Here is a 24321-nt window from a genome sequence, read left to right as displayed (position 1 = left end):
TGCCTGTTTCTGTGCCCAAGTTTTTAATCTGTGAAGCGGGGTTCCACAGGGCTGTACTCCCAGGTGGTTATGGGGTTTACTGAGACATGAGTGTAAGAGGCTCTGTAAGTGATCAAACCTTAGCTGTTTGGTGGTGGTGGTGGGGTGCTGGCCTTTGTCTCTCTGCAGCTGCAGCCCCTATGGTCTTGCTGTCCCCCTCTGGGGACTCAGCCCCCCCCCCCCCCTTGTGACTGATCACAGTGAGAGATTGACCTGCACTCCCATGGCCACACTCATTCAGAGGCCCTGTCTCCACAGGGCATGCGGGGAGCAGATGGGGTCATTGGGAATGAGCCAAGGTTGGCAGAGCTGCTAGTTAGGTTGCATTTCTGAGCACCTAAAGATGCCAGGGTTTCCTGGGGCTTGGAGGGGTGGGAGCTCAGGCACAGGAATTTTGCAGAGAGTTTTCATGTGTTATTCCATTTGATCCTCACCCTCTGAAGTGGGTCCCAGCATCTGATTATTTTTTTTCCTTTTTAAAAAAGATTTATTGGGCCTCCCCGGTGGCGCAGCGGTTGAGCACTGGGTTGCGAAGCTGCCCGCAGCCTCTGCAGCGCCGGTTCGATCCCCGGTTGCTCCCCGGCCACCGGAGGAGGGTCCCGCATGGCGCGCAGACCTCTCCTGCCGCCCGCTGCTCCTCTCAGCAGTGTACTTAGGTCCTTCTGCCTGCTCTGCTCCCTGCTCTGGCTCTGGTGAATTCTCTCACCCTCCCACGCTTCTGACTGTACCCAGTGCTTGTATAAATAAATAAATAAATCTTTAAAAAAAAAAAAAACACAACAAGAAACAATTTAAAAAAATAAATAAAAAAGATTTATTTATTTATGCATACAAGAACTGGGGTACAGGCCAGAGGTGTGAGGGGTGAGAGGATTCACCAGAGACAGAGTGAGGAACAGAACAGGAAGACTGACTGAAATACACTGCTGAGGGGAGCAGTAGGCGAACAGGAGAGGTCTACTGTGCCATGTGGGTAGCTCCCTGGCCAGCCAGGGATTGAACTCGTGCTGCAGTAGCTGTGGATTGCTTCATAGTGCAGTGCTTAACCCCTTGCACCACCAGGGAGGCCCAACACCGTCTCATTCTGCAGAGGAAGAGTTGATTTTGCAGGTTGCAGAAGTGTGGTTCAAGTTTGGGTCACTGACTTCCGGTGTCTGCACACAGCTGACTGTCCTGTGGGGATCCAGAGGAGGAACTGGGTGTCAGTTACAATATAAGGGCAAGAGTTGTGCCTCGGAGTGGCACAGGAAGGTGCTGGCTGGTGGCTTTCAAGACCCCCTGGTGCTTTGGGGACCCTGGAGTCCATGACTGATCACAGAGTAGGAGGCTGTGGGCTTCGTCTTTGGTCCTCAGTTTCCCCATTGGAATGATGACGATGTTGGGAGTGAGGTTTCAAAGGTCCATTCTAGTGCTTGCTTTCCAGATATGGCTGGGGGTGGGATATGGTCTGACCTCTCCAATCCCCTCCAAATCATTTCCTTCCTATCCTCATAAAGCCTTCCTAGAGCAGTGGACTTAGGTGATGGAAAGGTATTGGGGTGAGAAGACCCTTGCGTGGAATTGCTGTGGAGGAGAGAGCCTCAGATTTTGCAGGGGCAGAGAAAACAGAGCGAGGCTTCCCCCTTCACGCCCGTGGGGCTCAGTAGCTGTTTACAGCTCCAGGGCACTGCATCCCTCTCGGAAGCTGCATTGGAAAATAACAACTGGGCAGCTGCTCGCTGAGCCAGCTCCTGGGCATGGAGCCGGCGGCCCCAGCCTGATACTGGCTCTCGGGCCAGTGTGTGGGCAGAGGACTCTCTGGTTGCTGGCTGGGCTGCAGTAAACAGAAGCGGAGCCCCAAAGCCATTGAAATCCTTAGCTCTCAGTGGGGAGGGGAGGTAACCGGGGGTACCTCATGCTTTCATCGTCAGTGTGTCCCAACATGGAAAGGCTGCCCCTTGCCAGTGCCCTGCTCATGTCCTTCCAAGGACAAATCACAACCTTAGTTGTCTTGTTTTTGTGTTTCCTTACTGCTTTCCCCCAATGCGAGCTGCTTCCAGTCAAGGCTCCTTTTTCGTATTCCCAGCACAGAGAGCATTGCCATCAAGGAAAGCACTCGAAAGTGCTGGCTGAAAAGGGCACTCACACCTGTGTCCCCACAAGCCAAGTCCTGTTCTGGGGTGTGCTCAGTGACCCTCAGTTTTCTTTCCTGAGAACAATTCCCAGTCAGCCTGGGACAGAGCTGGTTTTTCAGACCAACCTGTTGGAAGATAAACTGTACAGTGGTTGCAAGGAGCAGGGGATGTCAAGATGGAAGTCAGTGGGGGTGCTGGCAGGGGAATGCGGGGAGAGCCAAGATGGAGTTGTCAGCTGGTCCAAGGGAAGGGCTGTCTTGGCTGTTTTGGCAAGTGTAGGTGTGTGTGAGAGTGTGTGGTGCCTGCTGTGTGGCTTTGGGCAGGTCACGTGTCTGCTTTGAACCTCAATTTCCTGCTCGGTCCATTGGGTCCTCATTGTACCTGCGCTGTTGAGAAGCAATGAGATGACCAGTAGGGATGGATCGAGAATGTGTCAGTGATTTGCCTTTAATGATTTTTATTTCTTAATTTTGATTAAAACCCCTGAGAGAGATCCTTTGTTATTTTTTTTTAAAGATTTATTTATTTATGCCTACAAGAACTGGGGTGCAGACCAGAGGTGCGGGGGGGCGGGTGAGAGGATTCACCAGAGACAGAGTGGGGAGCAGAACAGGCAGATCTACTGAAATACACTGCTGAGGGGAGCAGTGGGCGAGTCAGGAGAGGTCTGCTGCGCCATGTGAGTTGCTCCTGGGGGATCGAACTCGTGCTGCAGTGGCTGGCGATAGCTTGATAGCACTGTCTTTAACCCCTGCACCACCAGGGAGGCCCCAGATCCTTTGTTATTTTTTTTTTTTTCAATAATATCTTTATTGTTGTTCTGGTTTCCCACATTCCACAGGAGGGACTAGCAAGTGCTTGGGCAGCTCTGACCTGCATCTTAGCTCCTGAAGACTCTGCCCTGTAGCCAAAGACTTGCACTGCCCCTCCCTGGTCCTGGCTGGGTGGCTGGGGGTGGGAGGATTCTCTTAGGGACCCCTGGGGCCTGGGTGAGCCTGAAGGCTGCCTCACTCTCTGCTCTTCTCTCCCCCAGGTACAAGACTGTGGTGACTCCGCGGAGGGCAGCCGTGGCCATCGCTGGCTGCTGGATTCTCTCCTTTGTGGTGGGCCTCACGCCCATGCTGGGCTGGAACAACCTGAGTGAGGTGGAGCGGGCCTGGATGGCCAACGGCAGCGTGGGCGAGCCAGTCATCAAGTGCGAGTTCGAGAAGGTCATCAGCATGGAGTACATGGTCTACTTCAACTTCTTTGTCTGGGTGCTGCCCCCGCTGCTGTTCATGGTCCTCATCTACCTGGAGGTCTTCTACCTGATCCGCAAGCAGCTCAACAAGAAGGTGTCAGCGTCCTCGGGCGACCCGCACAAGTACTACGGGAAGGAGCTGAAGATCGCCAAGTCACTGGCCCTCATCCTCTTCCTCTTCGCACTCAGCTGGCTGCCCCTGCACATCCTGAACTGCATCACCCTCTTCTGCCCATCCTGCCAAAAGCCCAGCATCCTCATGTACATTGCCATCTTCCTCACACATGGCAACTCGGCCATGAACCCCATCGTCTATGCCTTTCGAATCCAGAAGTTCCGGGTCACCTTTCTTAAGATTTGGAATGACCATTTCCGCTGCCGGCCCGCACCCCCCATTGACGAGGACCCCCCAGAAGAGAGGCCCGATGACTAGACTCTGCCTTCTGCTCCCACCTGCCCACATCCGGGTATCTCAGCCCGGTCGGCACCTCCTCACTGTTTGACCCATTCCCCAAAGCCTTCCCTGGCTGGGCTGTGGGGTGTGGTGCCCTGCACCTCGGCTCCTGGGGGAGGTTTGGAAGGGCAGCCTATGGGGAAGGAACCATGTAACCCAAGGGGAGAAGGGAAGTGGGCTGAGCGCCCCCACTTGCTGAGCAGCCCAGCATTGACCTGGGTGACCCGCGGACTGAAATGTCAAAGGTGCCGGGAGGGCAAACACGGGAATCCCTTGGCGGTGCAAGCCCGAGACTCAGCTTGAGAAGAGGACAGATGTCCCTCCAGGATCAGGGAAAGAGAGAAACTAAATGTGCTGGCCTCGCTTTCTCTCCTGTTCTGCAGGAGAAGGTGGCCAGAGCAGCCAAGGGGTAGGAATCAGGAGCCCCAGTCTTTACCAGGACTCCCACCAGAGAGCCCCACAGTGCCAGGACCCTGTGCTCCCTCCCGGCCATACCGGGTGCCTGGGTGCCTGCTCTCCTCATTCTGGGGAGCCCGGGGTTATATAGGGGAGAGGCAGAAAGAGCAGGTCCAGATATCATTTCCAACATGTGTTTTATTTTCCACTATTTCATTTGGACCCTGGGTGGGGACTTGGGGGCCCCCGTGAGATTGGAGTGGTAGGTGCAGTTCTCAAATACCCACCAGATGGCAGCACTGAGCCCAAGGTCTTGCTGCACGTGTCCCAAGGAGCAGCCTGGCCTGGACTCTTCCAGGTGACACCCCTCTCTGCGCTTCCTGGCCAGATGGAGAGGAGAACCCCATATGTGCCAACTCTTGGGAATCATTCTGCCTGTCTGGGGAGGGGGTGGACTAGGGCAAGTGGACTGACTGAGCACTGTTGGGGTGGGGTGTGGCAGGCTGGCACAGGTCCGAGAAGACCACCCTCCTGAGTGGGGGTGGGAGGGCTTGTTGGCATTCAAATGCCTTCAGCCCTTTTGGCACTTAGCACTTTTTGGCGACTTCAAGAGCTCTGTAACAGCATTGAGGCTTTCAAGGCATCTGGGAAAGAACTGACACCCTGCGAAGCCAGGAGCCCCTCGTCCGGAGAGCGGGGTTCTCAGTATGAAGAGCAGCCCCAGGCCTTCACTCCAGGCCTTTCCCTCTGTCAGAGGGGGTGTCCCCTGCTCCCCAGGGTGGGCCACGAGACTAATAAAAGCCTGAACCCTCCTGGAGAGATCTCAACTGTCTGGCTGCCCACCCCAGAGATCTCAACTGTCTGGCTGCCTCTGCCCTGCAGAGGGCAACAGACAACCTCAGGGAGAAGATGCCAAGGCGGGGTGTGGGAGATGCTGGGCGGGTGTGGGGGTGTTGGGAACAAGGGGGCGCTCCAGAGAAAGGTGCATCTGTTCCTATAGCCATGTACTTGGGTAGCAAACCCTGAAGGTGAAAGCAAGACCCTGAAAAACCTCACATCTGGAGGCCCCCTGACATCTGGAGTCCCCTCCTGGCAGCATCTCCCCCTGCTGTCACACGTGAAGGCCCCTCATGGTGACACGTTTGCACCCCCTTGCAGTGACACATGCCTCCCCGTCACGACAGCAAAGCCCCCGCACCAAACACCACACGCTTTTATTTGAGCACGTCTGGCCCCAGCACAACCCTGCGGGGTCCTTCTAGTGTTGCACCCACTAGGTATCCTGGTGCTAGGAAGCCTGGCTGAGGCCTCTGGGCCCTCCCAGGCACCGGGCTCCGGCCTCTGGCAGGGAGGCTAGACAAGGACAGGGAGTGAAGCCATCCGTTGTAGCTGTGGAAACGTGGTCTGGGAAGTCCATGGTTTGATCCTGGGTCTGGGGGTCTGACCCCTCAGGTCGTGGCACCTGGGAGAGAACACACTTCCTGAGCCCCTGATGTTAGGCTGAAGAGATGAGGTGGGACAGGGGAAGCAGCATCCTCTTCCCTTCTCCAGCCCCTCCCAAGACACCCCGATCTGTGCTCTGCCTTGAAAGCCTTTCTCACTTGTCCAGAGCCTCAGAACCACCCAGAAAGCAAGGGTGGGGTCCGGTCGTCAGCCCCACCTCTGACAGGACACAGGTCCAGGGTCTGCCCATACCCCAAGACTGGGCCTGTCCTGTGCCCATCCACTGAGTCACCCCCTTCCCGGCCTTACCAGTACTGCCCATCCTGGTGGTGGCCCCGAAATGTCTCCCAGGATGTGCCTGTGACGGCAGATTTGCACCAGAGCCAATACTGCCCCTCCCTGCTTTTCACCACCCCCCTGCTCCAGTTGGCACCTCCAGAGGCTGCAGAGGTGTGGGCCCTGCCAGTTACCTTTCTCCTGGCAGCTTCCTCCAGTCACCCCTCAGTGTGTGGCTGAGGCTGAAAGAGATCCTGTAGGTTAGAGCTGAGGGTGGGGGCCTGCTGGGGGACCCGCAGAGGGGAGGGGGCACAAGAGAGGCCCAAAGCTGCCCACTTTATCCAGAAGATCCAGACACACTCCCTCCTTTCCCACCCTCCTACTGAGAAAGAATTGAGGCCAGCCTCACCTCACCTGCCCCCTCTGTGCCTCTCCCAGGGCTCGCCTCACCTAGGCCAGCCGGAGAAGAGGTAGTGTCTGTCCTCTCATCCATGGGAGGGTCCCTAAGGAGGATGTTCTTCAAACCCTCACCTTTGACCTCCAACCGGCAATCCACAGAGGCCTCCCCCAGCACATTGATGGCCTTGCAGGTGTAGACCCCCGAATCAAAGGGGCAGGGCTTCCGGATCTCCAGCGTGCAGATGCCGTGCTCGGTGAGGGCGCGGTACTTGGGGTCGCCCTGGAGGTCCATCTTGTTTTTCATCCAGATGATCTTGGGCTGGGGGAGTTGATCAGGAGCGGGTGGGAAGGTGGGGGCTGGGCAGGCTCTCCAAGACCACCCTCAAGTTTGGGCAGAGATGCCAGAGCATTCCTCAGCCCAGCACCTTGCCCGTCCCCCAACAGCGGGCCCTGCCCCTCACCTTGGGTGAGGCTCGCACACTGCAGAACAGCTGGGTGCTGTAGCCAGGGGTGGAGGTGTGGTCAGCCAGGGGCTGAGTGAAGGTGGGGGCCTCATAGAAGTCTCGCTCAACAAACCCTTTGGGTTTAGCGACAATATCTGGGTTCAGGGGAGAAAACGGGGTGACCTGGAGATTATAGGAGTAGACCTTGTAGCACTGATTTCCTACTTTCCTAAAACAATCTTAGTGTACACCGCAGTATCGCATTTGATTTGCACATTCTTCCACACTTTGCTCCCAATTGACAGGTGGGAAAGGAAGCCCTTGGTGACCGAGTGACTTAGGGGTGGGCGGTCACGTGATGACTGAGGTTCCCTGGGTAGGAGCAGGGGCTCTGGAGCAAGTCAGAGCCTCATGGGGGACCGTCCATGTCCTCCCGGGTCCTCCGCGGAAGCTCCATGGCAGGCCCCAGGCCCCTGGGATCTTTGGGGAGCAAAGGAAGGCTTACATGCAGGACCTTAGAGATGGAATGTCCCGAGCAGGCAGCTGTGCGGAGACCGAGCCTAGGGGCTCCCCTCGCTGCCAGGGAGGGGTGCAGAGAAGGGAGTGGGCTGGGGAGCCAGAGCGATGATCTTGGCTGAGAGTGGAGACTAGCAACTCAGAGATACCACATTTCATTTCTGTTTGTCTTTGGAGACCTGGCTGGCTTTCCTTTTTTAAACAAAAAATTTTCCTTAATTCTGTGCAGCTCAGGCTGGTGTTAAAAAGAAAAGAATGCGCCTTCCCGAGCCCACACAGACTGCGCGGGGGTGCGAGCCGCGGCCGGGAGAGGGGCTTGGAATGCCACATTTGACGCAGGAGGGTCATGTGCCTGTGGAGACTGTAAATACCCGTATCTCTCTGTCCATCTCGGTGGTGCTAGATCCTATCTCCCGGGTCCACCTACGACCCACTGCCGGGGGAGCCCCTCCCTCCAGACGCCGCCTTCGTGAACTTGAATCAGCACACAGCCCCCTCCCCCCCAGCTTCTCAATGCATGGGTTCCCGCGCCTGTGTTTGTTAAAACCAGTCAGCCACTCCAAGTCTTGACAGTCCTCCGCGTGTATGTGCTTGAGTGTGTGTGTGTATGTGTGTGCGTGTGTGTGTGTATGTGTGTGTGTGCATAGCTGTGCCTGGGGGATGGGGGTAGAGACCTGTGGGGAGGGCTCTGAGACCCCCAGGCAAAGACCGAGACATGGAGAGGGCTCTTGTGCCAGGTCTGGCTTGGCTTCCAGTCTGGTGGACCCACCTGCCTTCTGGATGCGGGCAAGTTCCTTGGTGGTGGCGGCCGAGGCGCTGAGACCACAGAGGTTTTCCGAGAAGACCCGGAAGGAGTAGGAGTTGCCCACGATGAGATCAGAGATGGTGCAGGTGGTCGGGTGGTAGCGCTCCAGCACTGTGAACCATTGCTGAGGAACCCCCGCTCCGTCAGCCTCGCCTCTCCCCTGCCCTCACCCTCACTGCTGGCCTGCACCCCCTTCCTCAGGAGGCCTCCCTCCATGCCCTCTGCCCCGAGAGTCCAACCATCCAGCCATGGGCCTAAGGGGCTGAATCAGGAGAGGGTCCCTTGGGCCCCTCGGGTGACCTCTCTGGGGTCCTCAGAGAATTCTGGAACCTTGCTACTACTCTGTGTGGTCCGCAGACCTGCAATCTGGGAATTACCTGGGCGCTTCTTAGAAGTGTGGGACCTCACTGTGGTCTAACCAGTGAGACTTTGCATTTTAGGAAGATTCCCAGGTGATTCCTATGCACATTATGTTTCCAGAAACACTGCTCAATTTTTGTTTCCAGAAACAATTCAGCCCTCCTTGCAGTCTTCAGAAGGAAACTGAGGCCCGGCTTGCCAAAAGCCATACAGGGAGTCAGTAAATCACTGGTGGTCAGACCAGGCCTCAGTCTGTGGACTCTTGGTGGGCTGGGCCTTCCAGGCGCTATTCCTCCCCGCCCCTCTCTGCCCCAGCAGGCCTCACCCCTGTCTTCTTGTCTGCCTTCTGCACCATGTAGCCCAGGAGCTCTGTGTTGCCTGTGTCCCGGGGTGGAGTCCACTCAAGGGCAGCGTTGCAGCCCCAGACGTCCACTAGCCTGATGCTGCTGGGGGGTCCAGGTTTCTCTGAAGGACCAGAGTGCGGGGGGGTGCAGGTGTGAGGGCTGGGTGTGCCACAAGTCACCCCACCCAAGATCAGGCCCCTATCATGCTTTCCTGGCCTGACACCCACCAGCCTTCAGCTTTGGGGGGAGGGAAGTGGGGCCTGGGTCTCCATGGAGAAGGCCCTGCCTCCCCTGTCCTCCTGCCCGTACCAATCACCAGGATGTTGATGGCTGCCTTGGCCTCCAGGCCTTCCAGCTGCACGGTGAGCTCGTAGCAGCCGGAGTCAGCACGCTGGGCTGAGCGGATGAAGAGGATGGAGTCCCGGTCCCCCGTTCGCACGCTCACCCTCTGACTGTCCAGGGCCTGGCCGTTGTGGGTCCACGAGACCTGAGGCTTGGGGTTCCCCTGCGAGAGAGGAGCCCTCAGAGTGGGTGCAGGAGGTACTAGTGCCACACTCCCTCAGCTCTGGGGATCTCTGGAGCCTAGTCGAGAAGAGGTGGCCCCATCAGCCCTTCCCAAGAGGGACAGTGGAGGCTGGAGACACAGATGCTGACCAGAGCCACATCCTCCAGGTGTCCAGCAGGCCGGGAGTTGCTTTGTCCATAGGCCGGGGCATCACACCCCAGCTATGGATGGGGCTGAGGGAAGGTGAGGCCGTCCTGGTGGGTCCCAGGTAGATCTCCAAGGGTATCCTGAGCTTTCCCTCTCCCGACACACCTCACGTGGAAGCCAGGCCCTGCCCAGCAGGAGGCACACCCACCTGGAAGGGGATTTGCAGGTTGACCGCCTCTCCCACCTGGCGGATGTAGGTCTCACGAAGGTGGCGGGGGACACGGATCTTGGGGGCCTCTGCCTCAAAGCAAGAGACTAGGTTTAGCACAGCAGTGGATAGCTGATGGGGGGCCTCCTGTGGCAGGGCCAGGGGAAGGGGTGGCTGGTGAAGCCTGCTGGCCAGAGGCCTCCTGGGTGTGTTCTGGGGCTGCCTCCTGTTGGGAAGGTGTAGTTCGCTCTGGAGATCCAGGGACCCAAATGCCCTAAGCCCTTGGGGAGTTGAGAGCTGGGGCATTCCAGGAGGGCAGGGCCTCTGTGGAGTGAACTGGTAAGCCTCTCGGGCATGCCCTTGGCGTCCAGACCCTGCCAGCCTAGGATCTGCTCTGCAGCCCAGGCCAGGCATTCCCAGGTTCCAGATGGACCTTGTGGGCTCCCTGGCTCCCCCTGGTGGAGAGCAGGTGCTGCACCCTTTGCCCCGCAGCACCCATTTTCCTCTTGATCCGCTACTTCCACCTTCCACCAGCCCAGGACCTTCAGAGAAGCTCCCGGACACTTGTCTGCCCTGTGCTCTGTCACGGCCTAGCCAGATGGAAGGATGGGGATCTGTCCTCGTAAATGGCCCAGAGCAGACGTGCCGCCTTGGTCCCCTGTCACCCTCCCGCTGCCTTCAGTCTGACAGTCCTTCCTGACATCCCGCTGCAGCCATTGCCGTGGAGGGAGCAGCTTGCTCACAGCCACCCGGCCAAGTGCAACCGCAGAAGCCATTGGGCATTCAGGGGCAGCTGCAGCAGCCTCTGCCATTGTCCCCCTGTTGGTGGGGGGGTGAGGAGAGGGGTGGCGGAGGCTCCTCAGCAGCAAACAGGTGGCAACAGCTGGTTGGTGCCGAGCAGGGCGGAGGGGGGAGAAGGCTGAGAAGGAACACTGTGTCTCTGAGGATTAGCTGTGTAGGCACTTGGCTCCGGGAGCGCCAGGCTTGGGATCTCCAGGGGCAGCTGCAGGGGCCAGGAATGCTTGGCAGCTCCAGGTGGCTGAGGAGGGACAGCTGAGCAGCCGAGGATTCTGGATGGGGTCCCCGCCCTGCCCAGCCCTTGAAGAGGGCCTGGCTGCTCCCCACTTGTTCACGGCCTCCTCCCCCTCTTCTCTCCAGGAAATCCCCTTCCTTCCTGCCAGAGGAATCTTAATGGAGTGGTGGGTGCTGAGTGTGCCTGGCTCCTTCTGCATTGGGCTTCAGGCACCAGAAGTCTAGGGCCCCTGGGGCTCAAGGGGGGAAGGTTTAGGTGCCTTCCAACCAGGAGGCCTCCCTGGCACCTCTAGGCTGTCTTGTGTCTCTACCATGGCTGCCAGGTGGGAGCAGTTCCCCCCAGACTAGAGGACGGGGACATCCCTGGCCTTGCAAACCACCTGGCAGGCTGTGAATAGTCCCAGGGAATCGGGTTGGGTGATTTGTTGGGCTGGAGGCTTCAAGGAGTTCCTGGACCCTCGGAGCCTCCTTGGCTGGGACAGACCAGCTGTGATCATCTTCCATCTGAAGCTTTCTAGCCCCCTGGTTCCTATGCCCCTCAGGCCTTATAGTCGAGATGTATTTCCTTGGATCCAAGCTTGACCATACCTGTGGCCATGAAGACCCCTTGTCAGAGGCCCTGTCTGGAGGCCTTGTCAGAACAGTAAGGTTCTGCAACAGCCTCTGCCAGGAACCATCTGTCCCTGAGAAGGGAGGTGGAGAAGGCCTCAGGCCACCTGCTGGCCTATATCTCTCCTCACCTTGTGGCCCTGGGCTGTCCCCAGAGACCTCAGATCAGACCAAATGACTCACTGCCATTAACAGTCTGAAACCTGATCGGTACTGGGAGGAGAGTGAGGGTAGGCTGCACCCTGCAAATAGAAATCTTAGCAAGGAGACAGCAGCTGGCCTCCTGGGTCCCGCGCAGCCCTGCTCTCCTAGGGATGCAGAAGCCTTCATGGGCCTCTGCAGAATTCTTGTCTTCCTCCTGCTAAGTCAGCAGTGAAGGAGAGGGATGAGAGTGCTCTGTGCACCAAAGTCTTTGCGAGACCCCAGGCGATGTGAAGAGCTGAAAATGGGCAGAAAATGAGCTCCAGGGCCCCAAGAGGGCTTGAGATTAGACAGGAGGAAGAGGATGGACTCTTGGCCTGGGGACCCTGAGGCAGCTGGGGGGTTGGGCTTTCATTTCTGGGGTCAGGAAGCCCTTCTCCCACACTTGGAGGCTGGGTTTCTCTTGGAAATGGCCTCCTGAACATCCAGTGGCCCCTTGTTACTGAGGAACCTGGATTTTTCTTAAGGCAAGATAGTGACAGCACATGGCTCGCACAGGTGAGCTGGGGGGTGGGCAGTGGCCCCCTGTTCCTTCCTCCTGCCGGCCTCAGGTTCTCCCTTCAGCCTGGGAAGGACTGGGAGCAGAGGGACGGGACTCACCTATGATGGCTCGGATGTGCACAGGCTGGTCCAGCACCGCCGGGGGGCCAGCCCCTGCAGAGCTCACCGCAGCCACACGCAGCAAGAACTTGTCGCCCAGAGCCAGGTTCCGCACCGTCAGCTGGGTCACCATCATGGGCCGGGGGTTCACAGGCACCCACTCCGAGGCTGGGAAAGTGGAGTGGGGACAAGATGGCTCTGTGTTTGTGGGTACCCTTCTCAGCGGGGCTTCCCTTCTTGCTGGTGGCCAGGGAAGTTGACCTCCCTCTCTGGGCCTTATGTTCCCCTTGTCCCACTTCCCTGACTTCTCACTGCTAAATGGCATTAGAGACACCTGATGCCTGAGCCTGGGATTGGAGGCAAAAGATGGGGTTGCTGGAGCCCAGAGAGAGTTGGACACATTTGCCAAGTCACACAGCAAGGTAGGGGCAAAGGCAGAGGCCAGGCTGAACTCAGCTGCCACGGAGTGGACAATAGGACAGTGGCAACAGGAGTTAGGCCTGTCCCTCTATTTGTCCTCACTGTCTCTTATTCTAAGCCCCCAGTCCCCAGCTGCTTTGCTTCCCACCTCCTACTGGCCCTCCCCAAGCAGGGTCCTTGAGACTTAGGTGGGTCACTTTTCATGAAAGTGTCCCGTCACTTTGCATAGAGGCTCCCTGGTGTGGGAGGACAGGGCCTCCTGAGGTCACTGGGCCATCTTCCTGCCCTCAGAGGGGCATGGGTTGGGCAAGAAGGAGTGGGTGAGTGGACTGCCTGCACTTCCTCCTCTGTCTCCCCCTGCCCCTGCTTCGACACAGTCACAGGGGCGGGGGTCCGACCCTGCTGTCCCCTGGCCCACCCCTGCGTATGGGGCTTAGCCCAGAGCTCACCTCCCTCTCTGCAGAGTTCCAGCACATAGCCCTGGAGCCCCAGACGCCCTAGCCTGTCTGGGGGCTCCCAGCTCACACTCACGGAGCTGTCACTCACGTCCTCCAGGGCCAACAGCAGCGGGGCGCTGGGAACATCTGGGGGAGAAGCAGGCAGATGAGTCTCATGTCCAGGGCTCTCCCTACCCTCTCCCTGCTGTGCTTCTCCCTCCTCCACCTGCCCTACGTGTCACCTTCACTGGGAGGTGCAGGTTTAGTGGCAGCAGGGGCCACAGAGGCCTCTGGGGCAGCAGGGGCTGCAGGGGTGTCTGGAGCAGCAGGGGCCTCAGGGGCGTCTGGGGCAGCAGAGGCTGTAGGGTCTGCAGGGTCAGCTGCGGCCGCAGGGTCGGCTGGGGCTGCAGGGTCGGCTGGGGCGGCTGGGGCAGCTGGGGCCGCAGGGGCAGTGGAGGCAGGTTCCTGAGCAGCTGGTTCCTGTGGCTTGGGAGCTGGCTCTTCCCCAGTGGACTCCGATGCTGCCCCTTCTCCCGAGGGTTCTGTGATGGGCATCTTGGCAGCCTCAGCAGCCATCTCCTCCAGACCCCCGGCAGGAGCCTCCGAGGTGGCTTTCCCTGTCATTGCCGGTCAGCTGAGGGCCGGGCTGGAGTGTGCAGGGGTCAGCAGTGGAGGGGCTGGGTCTCCAGGGTGCCCGGGACACCTAGGTCTGGGCTTATATAGTCGGGTGGCCCCGCCCCCAGCAGAATGATTCCCAGCTGTGAGGTCAGGTCAGGCAGGGGGACTGGAGGGCGGGAGGCACCCAGGCCAGGAATAGCGCTGGGGGAGGAACCACAGGGTCCCTTAAGGAGCACACTACCTCGTCCATCCCCTGATTGGATCCCAGCAGCCAGGGTGCTGGTGCCCAGAGGGGAGGAGGGCACGCATGGGTGGGATGGGACGTAGGCAGGGGCTTGTGCCAGGGGTCGCGGTCATGGAGCAGGTTCTCCCACAGGAGCACGAGCCCAGATATGCTCTGTGTGTTTGGCTGCTGTGGGGCACTCGTGCCCAGGGCTTCTTGCCTGGGTGCGGGGACCCAGACAGCTGGGAACAGCCTTCCCGGCCACCACTCCCAGTTTTGCCCAGGGGTTCCACACCACCCTGGCTCCTGCATTCCTTGGGGACTCTCCTCTGTGCTGTATGAGGTGGAGGGTCCCAGCGGTGGGGGAGGAACTAAGATGCCCAAGGTGGGGGTGAGGAAGATCTTCCAGCAATGAGACCCCAGGAAGGGAATCTAAGACCCCTGGTTACTGCCATGTTGGGGAGACTAGCAAGGACCTGGTCTCCCTAATCCCTGCTCTGGGCCTCAGTTTCCTCCTTATATGGTGAGCACAGGGATAGCCCCTTAGCCCTTGGGATGGGATTCAGCCCTAACGCAGATCTAGACGGGACCCTCAAGGAGGTGGGCAATCTGAAACTTCTAGACTCTTCCAAATAGGACGCAGGCATGGGCATTTGTGGTGGGGAAATGAGGCAGGCATGACCAAGTTTCTAGACACTGGTTCATTTATCCAATAAGCACTATGGTTGGTGATCATTTAATAAGCTTGAAAACACCACATTTCAGGGAGGAGGTGAGGCAGCGAGCTCTCTCCTGGCTGGTGGTGGGTGTAGCGATCCCTTTGGGGAAAGTGAGGCTGTGCCTGGTGAAAGTGAAGAGGCGCATGCTTTTTGGCTCAGCAGCCACACCCCAGAAACCCTCACACCTGTGCCCCAGGAGGCTTGCAAGGAACCATTCAGAGCCGTCCAAATCTGTTCAGCCCAAACCTGGGGGCAACAGCTGCCCTTCAATAGTGCGATGTGTAGTAATAAGTGTGGCTGCACCCATGAAACAAGACATGTAATAAAATAAACAAACCAGCTCAAACAAGATTGCGCCCCAGACACGTGGTGAGCAAAGGTGCCAGGTAACGGAGATGGTGTAATCCCATCCACGTCAAGTTCAAAGCCAGGCTCTTCCCTGGGAAAGCTGAGGGTCAGGACAGTGGTGGCCTCAGTGGAGGGAAGGGGTGTATTTGATTGTGCAGTTTTAGGAACACCACTGAGGGCTCATTTCCTGTCCTGGGTGGTGATTACACAAGTTTCACTCCATAATAATTCTTTAAATTAAACACATTCTACACACTCTATCCCACAACTTAGAAGTCAATAAACATGTACTTGATCGGGGCCCCCAGTACACCCCTTCTTTGGGTGCATCTCATCCTTGCCTGTCCTCACTGGGGGTGGCAGTGGAGGGCCTGGGAAGCCTCCGGGTCTTGCCCGGCCTGGGTGCTTATGCCCTCTGCCAGGTGACTCAGTGTCCTGTCGGGCAGGGGTGGGCCTAGGAGACCCGATCTCTCCCTGGCCTGACTCTGCAGCTATAAGTGAATGTGACTAACTCCAAAGGACCCTGAGTCAGCCCAGCCAAGCTTGACTCAGGTGGGGGGCAGGGCAGCTGGGAGCAGGGGAGGGTGCTGCCCAGGAGGGCTCATAGCCCCTGGGGTTTCAAAGACCCTCGTGTGGTAGGGTGAGCCATGGGCAGGGACTAGGGAATGTTGGCCACAGGCTGGAAGTGAAATGCCGCCGCAGCTCTGGCCAAGCCCCGAGTCTCTCTGCCTTTGGCTGTGACCTTGGGTTCTGTTACATCTGCCCAGCTCTAGCTGGTTCAGATTTCAGGGCAGTCAACAGGTATAGCCTTCCCTACACCTCCAACCAGTGTCACTAACCCCTAGGCCAAGAATTGGAATATCAGGACATCCACAAATACATTCTCTTTGAGAATGTCCTGCCTCTGGACTCTCTTCAAACAAGGAATGCTGTGCCCTGGGAAGTTGCAGAACTAGGCTGGTAAGGATGTGGGCAACACACAGGAAGGAAGGCTGGCTGGTCTTCAGAGCCCACCTCATCCATCCCTCCCACCTCACGTCCCCTCAGCAGGAGCAGAGGAGCCTTGACCTCTGCATAGGTGAGGGATGAGCGTGTCCCCAGAGGGTCAGGACAAGCAGAAGGACAGAGGCCTGAGCTGCAGGCCTAGGACACCTGACTTCAGGCCAGCAATGGAAAGGACTCCTTAAGATCACGAGCTACTGGTCACTGGAAGTACCGGGGAGGCTGGGGTCCCACCTCTCAAGTGTCCTCTAGAGACCCCACTTCTGGGAGGAATGGAGGGAGAGTACACTTGGGGTGACAGCAGTGTTTTCTTCTGGTCCTGGAAGTCCAGGGTCTAACTGGCCCTGGGGCTGGCTCCCTCCCCTGTCCTGGGGTCAGAGGAGATGAAGGGTGGGGATGCATGGTGCCTGCCAGCTCTGGACAACCATGGCTTCTCTATCTGGGTAGGCAATCAGCCATCTTGCGGCAAGACCACGCGCTGGCCTCCTTTTGGATTCCCTGGGCCTGCCAGAGGCCAGGGTGGCCTTTCCTTTTGCAAGTTCAGAGCCCCCAAGCCTGAGAGAAAAATCTAGAAGGGGAAGGAGAGCCCAGTGGCTCTCTACCTGAAAACCTGCATCCCTGACCACTGCAGCCTCTCAGAGACCTCAGCACCGTGGCTGACCAGGGCCCCTCAGCTCCAGGTGTTCAGATGCCTCTTCCCACCCTCGTCGTTGCTTTCTTTCTTTTTTTTTAAATTTATTTATTTATGCATACAAGAAGTGGGGTACAGGCCAGAGGTGCAGGGGGTAAGAGGATTCACCAGACAGAGTGGGGAACAGAACAGGCAGACTGACTGAAATACACTGTTGAGGGGAGCAGCAGGCGAGACAGGAGAGGTCTGCTGCTCCATGTGGGTAGCTCCCTGGCCGGGGATCAAACTCTTGCTACAGAGGCTGCTGACAGCCTCATAGTGCTGTGCTTAACCCCTTGCGCTACCAGGTAGGCCCCTCGACCTTCCTTTTGTACCTGTTGCATCCCGCACCCCCTTGCTCCAAGTGATGCCATTTCCAACTAAGCTGTGTGTCAGGGAGGAGCTGGACTGGGCTAGACATGTGGGAGAGGAGAGCTGAGGGCCCAGAGAAGGACTGAGAAAGCCTGGAAAGTTTTGAAAATTTGGGTCAAGTCTTCAAAGGCACCTGCTAGCAGGAGAGCCTTCTGGGTGAAGATTTGTGGGCTCCCGGGGTACGTGACTCACCCTCTTTCTAAAGACCTTCCTCCCTGTCCTTCTGTACCCTTCACCACATGCTTTTCTTGCCAGCAGTTTCCCGGCTTTTCTGGCTTTGGCCAGGTGGAAATGGGGTGCAGTTGAGTCCTATAACCCTCAGTGCCACCAAACAGGCTGCCGGGCCCACTCTCCCCTGAAAGCTTCTCCTTCTAAGTGTTTCTCACAGAGCGGCTGAGAGTCAGGGGAAGGCAGGGCCTTTCAGTAATTGCTGTGCTAATTATTTAAAAGAAGTCAGACAGGAGCGGGAAGTTCCCAGATGCCCTGAGACCTGCTGCTTTCTTGCTGCCTTTCAAAATGGCCGTTAAAACAAGTGAGAAAGGATCTGTCCCCGGCCTGGGCCCAGGTGGCCATGGCCGTGATGGCGGTGGCGGTGGTGGTGGCTGCCCAGGAGCAAACACAAAGTCTCTTCACTTCCCCCAAGAGCGAACAACCTTGGGAGATGGATAATCTCTGCTCCTCTCTCAACCCAGCCTTTGCAACCCAGGCCTAATGACGCCACCCCCTAAGTCCTCCCGCGGCCTCTCTGCACTCTGAGGATAAGAACAAAACTTCTTAACGAGGCCCTGCCTGGTCTGACCCTGGTTGTGGAGAGTTGGCCAAAATTCCATGGCAACTCCATTCTTTGCAGGCTGCAGATTAATGAACAGGCAGTGTGTGGAAAGTTCAGCGCTCCAAGAGCCGGAATGGGTCAGAGGCTTCTCCACAATGTTCCTTTATTATTACAATAACATTAGGTAATAATCCGATGTTACTGTAAAAATAAAGGAGCTTTTTTTCAGCCTCCCTGCTGTTGCTGAAGCCTCTCTGGGTGAAGTTTCTCTCCCCCACCTTCCTTCCCCTGCAAACTGTAACAACTCCAACTCCTTCTTATTATTATAAGAGTTATTAGCAATAACTCCTCTTATTATATGAGGAGTCGGCAAAAAAGTGGTTTGTCCACAGTCATATTCTGAGTGCTAAAGAGTCACTAGCCTTTAAGCCACTGCCTCCTTTTGTACCCCAGATGGCTGACAGCAGTGAGAGGCATGATAATTCTCATTTGCAAATGGACTCCCTTCAACCTCTCCTAGATGTATTGCAAAGTAGCAGCACATTTTCATAACAGAGTGCAGGATGTTAAGAAAACCCTTCATACACACAATGGAATATTACTCAGCAATCAAAAAAGATAAACTCATGAAATTTGCAGCAACATGGATGGCGCTGGAAGGGATCATGCTCAGCAAAATAAGCCAGAAAGAAAAAGAAAAATACCAGATGGTCTCACTCATAGCAGGAATCTAGAAAACCTAAATAAGGGACCAGTTAAAAAAATAACTGTAAGAAAGAAAAAAATCAAAGTCAACAAACAACTATAAACCAGAGACACACTATGGGGGTGGGTGGGGAAAGGAGGGTTTGGGGCCAAAATAAGGGGGGGGGTGCAATTGTATGGGGAATATAAAATAAAAAAAAATAAAAAAAAAAAAGAAAAGAAAAGAAAACCCTTCCACTTTCCCTTTCTCTCTTTGTTAAAAGTTATCTCTTGGGGGGGCCTCTCTGATGGCCACAGGGTTAAGTCTCAGCACTATCATCACTGCAGCCTGAGTTCAATCCCCAGCCTGGGGCTAACCCACATATGGCCAGCAGACCTCTCCTGTTCTGCCCACTGCTCCCCTTAGTAAATATGCCTGTTCTGCTCCCCACTCTGTCTCTGGTGAATCCTCTTATGTCCTGTACCTGTGGATTACACCCCAGTTCTACTATGCAAAAAAAAAGTTATCTCTTGTTGTCCTGTGCTCCCCCAAGCTCAGCTTATTAACTCCACATGTTCTACCTCAAGGTGACACTGTTATGATGAATGGCCCCAGCAGAACAGTTCAAGGGCCCCAGGGCTCACCACTTCTCAGTTTCATCTCACACCACACCCCTTCCCTCCACCCCACACACACATGACTTCTTCCACATCCTTCTATTGGTTCTACTCTCTCCCACCACAGGGCCTTTGTCTATGCCATCCACTTGCCTGTCCATCCTTATGAAGGACCTGAGATTTCATGCTACTTGTAAGTTAATGAGCTAGATGTCCAGTTTCATGGATGGTGGCAGAAGACACGAGAATCCTAGGTCAGAGACACAGGACTTAGTGCTGGCACAACTCCATGTCAGGAATTGTGTTACTTCTCTGTGCCCCAAGTCCCAGGGGGTGCTGTCAGAGCAGCCCAGGGGGTGCTGTGCATGTGGGAGGTTGCACCCCAGCAGAGGAGCTCTGACTTTAAGGAGCTCTGACATCTTTTATAAGGAGCAGTAAGCCTGCCTCTCCTTGGTCTTGGAAGGAGATATTTTCTTATGGGCAGAAAACAATTTTGCTTCAAAGGGAAACACTGTTTTTCTCTTTCAAGGCTGTCTACTATACAGACACCACTGAAGAGGGATGTTGGGGCCAAGACAGCCAGTATTACAGTGTATGAGCTGTGTGCTGTGAGAGAGCCATGGGGACTGCCCCTGGGTGCTGCCCTTCTTTGGCCACTTCAGTCCTACTTAGCCTTCAAATTGCCCTCAGCACAGGCCTGCAGAAAAGGCAGAGTCCCCAGTGAAGGAAGCCTCCCTACGGGGCTGTCCCAGTACTCTGTACCTCTCTCCTAGTACGCGGCTCAAGTCTAAAGCATCTTCCAGTGGGGACCCACAGAAAAGGGTCACAAACAACCGGACAAGCCCGGAAGGAAAAGAGCAAAATCAACATCAAAATAAAAGCTGCCATGGTCACCTCCCCACGGGTCTCACCCACATCTGTGTCACCCAGTCCATGACCAAAAGACAAGCACAGTTTCTTCACGTGTCTCTAGGCTCCATGCGCCTCCTCCAGGTCTCCTGGCTCCATCCTGCTTCCTTCCTCAGTCTCTTCTTCAGCTTCTCCTCTTCCTGCTCAGCTCCACCCTCCCTTGGGTGGGGCAGGGAACCTCCCCCTTTCCTGGGGACCACCCTGTTACAAGGGGAGCAGCGGACCCGACAGGAGAGGTCTGCCGCACCATGTGGGCTCCTCCCTGGTCGGCCGGAATTGAACCGGCGCTGCAGAGGCTGCGGACAGCTCCACAGCGCGGCGCTCAACCGGCTGCGCCACCAGGGAAGCCCCTCATTCAATAATTCTTGTCACTACAAATAACCCCTCGGAAGGTACCATACAAACAAGTGTCCTGACTTAATTTCCCTGATCCAATTTTTCGAAGCCACCCCGATGCCCTGGTCATTCATGTGTTCATCAGCCAGTGTGTATTGCAGCCCGGGGTGGGAGTGGTAGAGTGTCCTCCGTCCTCACGAAGTATCTTTTCTGGTAAAGAAGATGGATGTAAAGAATATGTCTCTAGTGAATCCTCTCCCCCATTTCCCCCCACCCCACCTCTGGCCTATACCTTAGTTCTTGTATGCATAAATAAATAAATCTTTTTAAAAAATCACATAAATAAGCAAATTCTTACAATGGTGAGAAGCTCACCAAAGCAATTCTGAGGATTAGGGGAACTCATCATGGGGTGTGAAAGTCAGGGGAGGTTTCCTTAGCGAACAATGTGTGGTCTGAGGTGGGAAGGAAGGGTAGAGGAGGGCCTGGCCGAGGAGCCTGTGAGGCGGGACAACAAAGAGCCCCTGGGGTGAGAAGAGGCTGCCGAGTTGCAGGAACGGGAAGAATTAAGGAGCAGTGGAGTCAGGGGGTGGCGCGGGGAGGGGGACTCTGGAGGACACTGGATCGCGAGTGACTGGGTCCCTGGGGTAAGCTCTCTGCCACGAATGTTTTGAGGATCTCTCCCTTTTCCACGGGATATCAGAGCAAACAGAGGTGATGTTAACGTCTCACCAAACATTTAAGGGAGCGCTCTCCTCCTCCAGATAGCGCGATCAGTCCAGTTCCTCTTCACTCCTCTAGGGGGCGCAGTGCTGGTGTTGCCACATAGAGACTCAGGCAGAAAGATTTAGGGGGAAACAATTACTTACATGAAGGGAGTCAGACTTCACCAAAAAAGATGGGTTCATCACATAGAAAAAAATAAGTTTTTAAAGGGAAAAAACAATGACTCAGGCTACCAAGTTCATGGTGGAAGTCAGTGACATTCCCATCCGTTCACCATTCACAATTTTCTCCAACATAATGAAAATCAGGGATAAAATGGTTCTCACTAGAGTTCACATTTATGAGGTATATAGTCAAGGCTGATTATTTTGGAGTCCTGAACCAGCCGGTTTTGTTGTTTTGGTTTAACTCCAGATGTCAAATGCACCCCCACAATGGTACTTATGATTAAGAAACAGATAAAGAAACAGAACAAACAGTTTTTGTTTCTAGTTTTTTTTTTCCTTGTGGACAAGTTCCTGCCATTAAGAAAACAACTTTCTAGGGCCTCCCAGGTGGCGCAGCAGTTGAGCGCTGGGTTGCGAAGCTGCCCGCGGCCTCTGCGGCGCCGGTTCGATCCCCGGCTGCTCCCCGGCCACCAGAGGAGGGTCCCACATGGCGTGCAGACCTCTCCTGCCGCCCGCTGCTCCCCTCAGCAGTGTACTTCGGTCCTTCTGCCTGCTCTGCTCCCCGCTCTGGCTCTGGTGAATTCTCTCACCCTCCCGGCTTCTGACTGTACCCAGTGCATGTATAAACCAAACAAACAAACAAACAAATAGATAAATAAAATAAGACATGCCTCTAGAAAATTAAAAAAAATAATAATAAAAAAAAAAAAAGAAAACAACTTTCTGACTTAGTATCATTGAATTGATGTTTTGTTTTATTTGACTAAAATTTGCTTCTAGGGGCATATTGATTAATACAAACACTTTCTCTTTGAAGGGCCAATGCAACTGGAGCCAAGTGATATTGAGATTTGACCATGAAGTTCTGTCCCAGGCTTTGTGAAACTTCTTGGATTGTGTTACTTACATAAGTCAGAAGAATTTTTACTGAACTTATACAATCTATTTTCTCTATGTGTTTATATTTTTGGCCTGTCAAGAAATGAAACTTTTAAATTTCCTGAAAGACTGGAATTTCCTAAGTCATAAAGCTGTCCCAAAGATGTTTTCCTGGAAAAATTTCATAGGTGTCATTCCCATATATGCTGTATAGTCTTTTTTTTTTTTTAAGATTTTTATTTTATTTATACAAGAACTAGGGTACAGGCCAGACATGCGGGAGGGTGAGAGAATTCACCGGAGACAGAGCGGGAAGCAGAACAGGCAGATGGACTGAAGACACTGCTGAGAGGAGCAGCAGGTGAGACAGGAGAGGTCTGCCGTGCCATGTGGGTTCCTGGCCCGCCAGGAACTGAATCCGCACTGCAGAGGCTGAGGACAGCTTCACAGCACTGCGCTCAACTCGCTGCACCAGTGGGGAGGCCCATGAAGTATAGTGTTATCATAACTTATTAAATGGTATCTTTTAGCATAGTCAACATCCAATTATATTCTGGTAAGAACAGACTATTGAAGCTATAGATAACATACATTGATCATAAATATTAATCCCTGTAGAGACAGATAAACTATATCGATTTGGTTGCTTACTTTGTCACCCCTCAAATGTATAAAATAGGAAATTTGATCATAAAGAATAAAAGGAACTTAATAAAGTCACTTTCTTTATTATTTAACCTTTGTTATCAATTGCTTATGGACAAGGTCAATCCATAGATGTCGTTATAATCTATAATGTTCTTTTTAAATTGTCCTGATGACAGTTATAATATGTTATAATTAGTTATAATATAATTAGTTATAATTAAGATCTCACATGGGATTTCTTTTCTCTGGAAATTTGAAAGTTTAATTGGCACAAAATGACATTAGGGAGTGCTCTGATGGCCCAATAGTATGAAAATAAACACTGGGTTTGAAGATATAGAATGAAAAAATATAAATCTCTGATTAATTTTTAGACTGATCATATGCTGAAATATTAATATTATGGATATATTGCATTAAATAAAATATGCTAAATAGTTGTTGAAAAAGTGCTTCATTCCTGTTTGTATAGGTACAATCTGTTGAGGGTAAGAAATCAATTCAATAGACTGAAATAGAAACTTTTTTCTTATGTTAATTAAAATAAATAGTCATAATGAAATTGGGCCATTGAGTTCATTTAGTCCTAGGCAACTTCTTTTTATTTTTTATTTTATTTTTTTGTTGTTGTTGTTTTCTGAATTCCTCGCTTTTATTGAAGGAGTACATAAAGACCAGTTTCTCTGGAATTTATCCTTTCAGAAAACAGTATATTTGTAAAATACTTGGTTTTAGGGCTCTATAAGCATTTGAACTCTTTCAACTTAAATACTGACCATTATGAAAAGATGAGGATTTACTCTGTAGCAAGCACTATTTTTGAATTTTTTTTTTATTTTTATATTACCCATACAATACAATCGCATTCCCCTTATTTTGGGCCCAATTCCTCCTTTCCTCACCCCCGCAATTTTGTCTCTGGTTTATAGTTGTTTGTTGGTTTTGATTTTTTCTTTCTTATAGGTATTCTTTTTCCTGGTCCCTTATTTAGCTTTTCTAGATTCCTGCTATGAGTGAGACCATCTAGTATTTTCTTTTTCTTTCTGGCTTATTTTACTGAGCATGATCCCTTCCAGCTCCATCCATGTTGCTGCAAACTGCATGAGTTTATCTTTTTTGATTGCTGAGTAATATTCCATGGTGTATATGTACCATGTCTTCTTGATCCAGTCATCTATTTTCGGGCATTTGGGTTGTTTCCTTAGCTTAGCTATTGAAAATAGGCAACTACTTTTTATTTGTTGATCTTGGCTTGCATAGACTACTTTTACAGAGTAATGTTCTTTCATATCAGCTGCTCCCTCTGATGCATCTGGTCCCCTGAGTGCGACCCCTGGGCTCTGCTGTGACAGTGGCAAGGTGGTGATTGCAGCCCAGGGAGCAGGACTGTGTCCCAAAAGCAGTGAGTTAGACTTGCCCTACAAACCTATTACGCTGGCCCCTTTTCTAGAATCTAGCCCCAAACCATTCTAGAGATTCTGACTTGGTTCTGTCTGATAGGTCCATGGTGATGATGTCAGTTTACACAGCAAAGCCTGTACCCATAAGCTTATATCCTGTGGCATCAAGAATACCGAGTTTAGTTCTTTATTGATGCTCTTTTGTTATTTCTTCCAGAAGACTGAATTCCTGACCTTTAGCT

The 24321-nt window shown here is 54.0% G+C and overlaps 2 protein-coding genes across 2 annotated transcripts in view; one reads left to right on the top strand and one right to left on the bottom strand.

Moving 5' to 3' along the window:
- The window catches only part of ADORA1 (adenosine A1 receptor), a gene marked incomplete at its 3' end in the record, with an annotated part of 31858 nt that extends 28032 nt beyond the window's left edge, over positions 1 to 3826 (top strand). The window contains exon 2 of the mRNA XM_084245957.1: positions 3187 to 3826. Coding sequence (XP_084102083.1) covers positions 3187 to 3826 — 640 coding nt within the window. The remainder of the gene's footprint in view (positions 1 to 3186) is intronic.
- A 1865-nt stretch (positions 3827 to 5691) lies between these two features.
- MYBPH (myosin binding protein H) lies at positions 5692 to 13612 on the bottom strand (the record flags this gene model as incomplete). Its single annotated transcript, XM_084245530.1, has 11 exons — positions 5692 to 5705; positions 6413 to 6680; positions 6823 to 6959; positions 8090 to 8249; positions 8811 to 8950; positions 9139 to 9334; positions 9690 to 9778; positions 12132 to 12299; positions 13001 to 13135; positions 13231 to 13276; positions 13430 to 13612. 11 exons carry the CDS (start codon positions 13610 to 13612, stop codon positions 5692 to 5694), a joined length of 1536 nt encoding a protein of 511 aa, XP_084101656.1.
- Between the last annotated feature and the right edge of the window lie 10709 nt (positions 13613 to 24321).

This window comes from Talpa europaea, assembly GCF_964194135.1.
Source record: "Talpa europaea genome assembly, chromosome: 10".
Taxonomy (NCBI): domain Eukaryota; kingdom Metazoa; phylum Chordata; class Mammalia; order Eulipotyphla; family Talpidae; genus Talpa; species Talpa europaea.
This window is presented reverse-complemented; position numbering and strand designations above follow the sequence as displayed.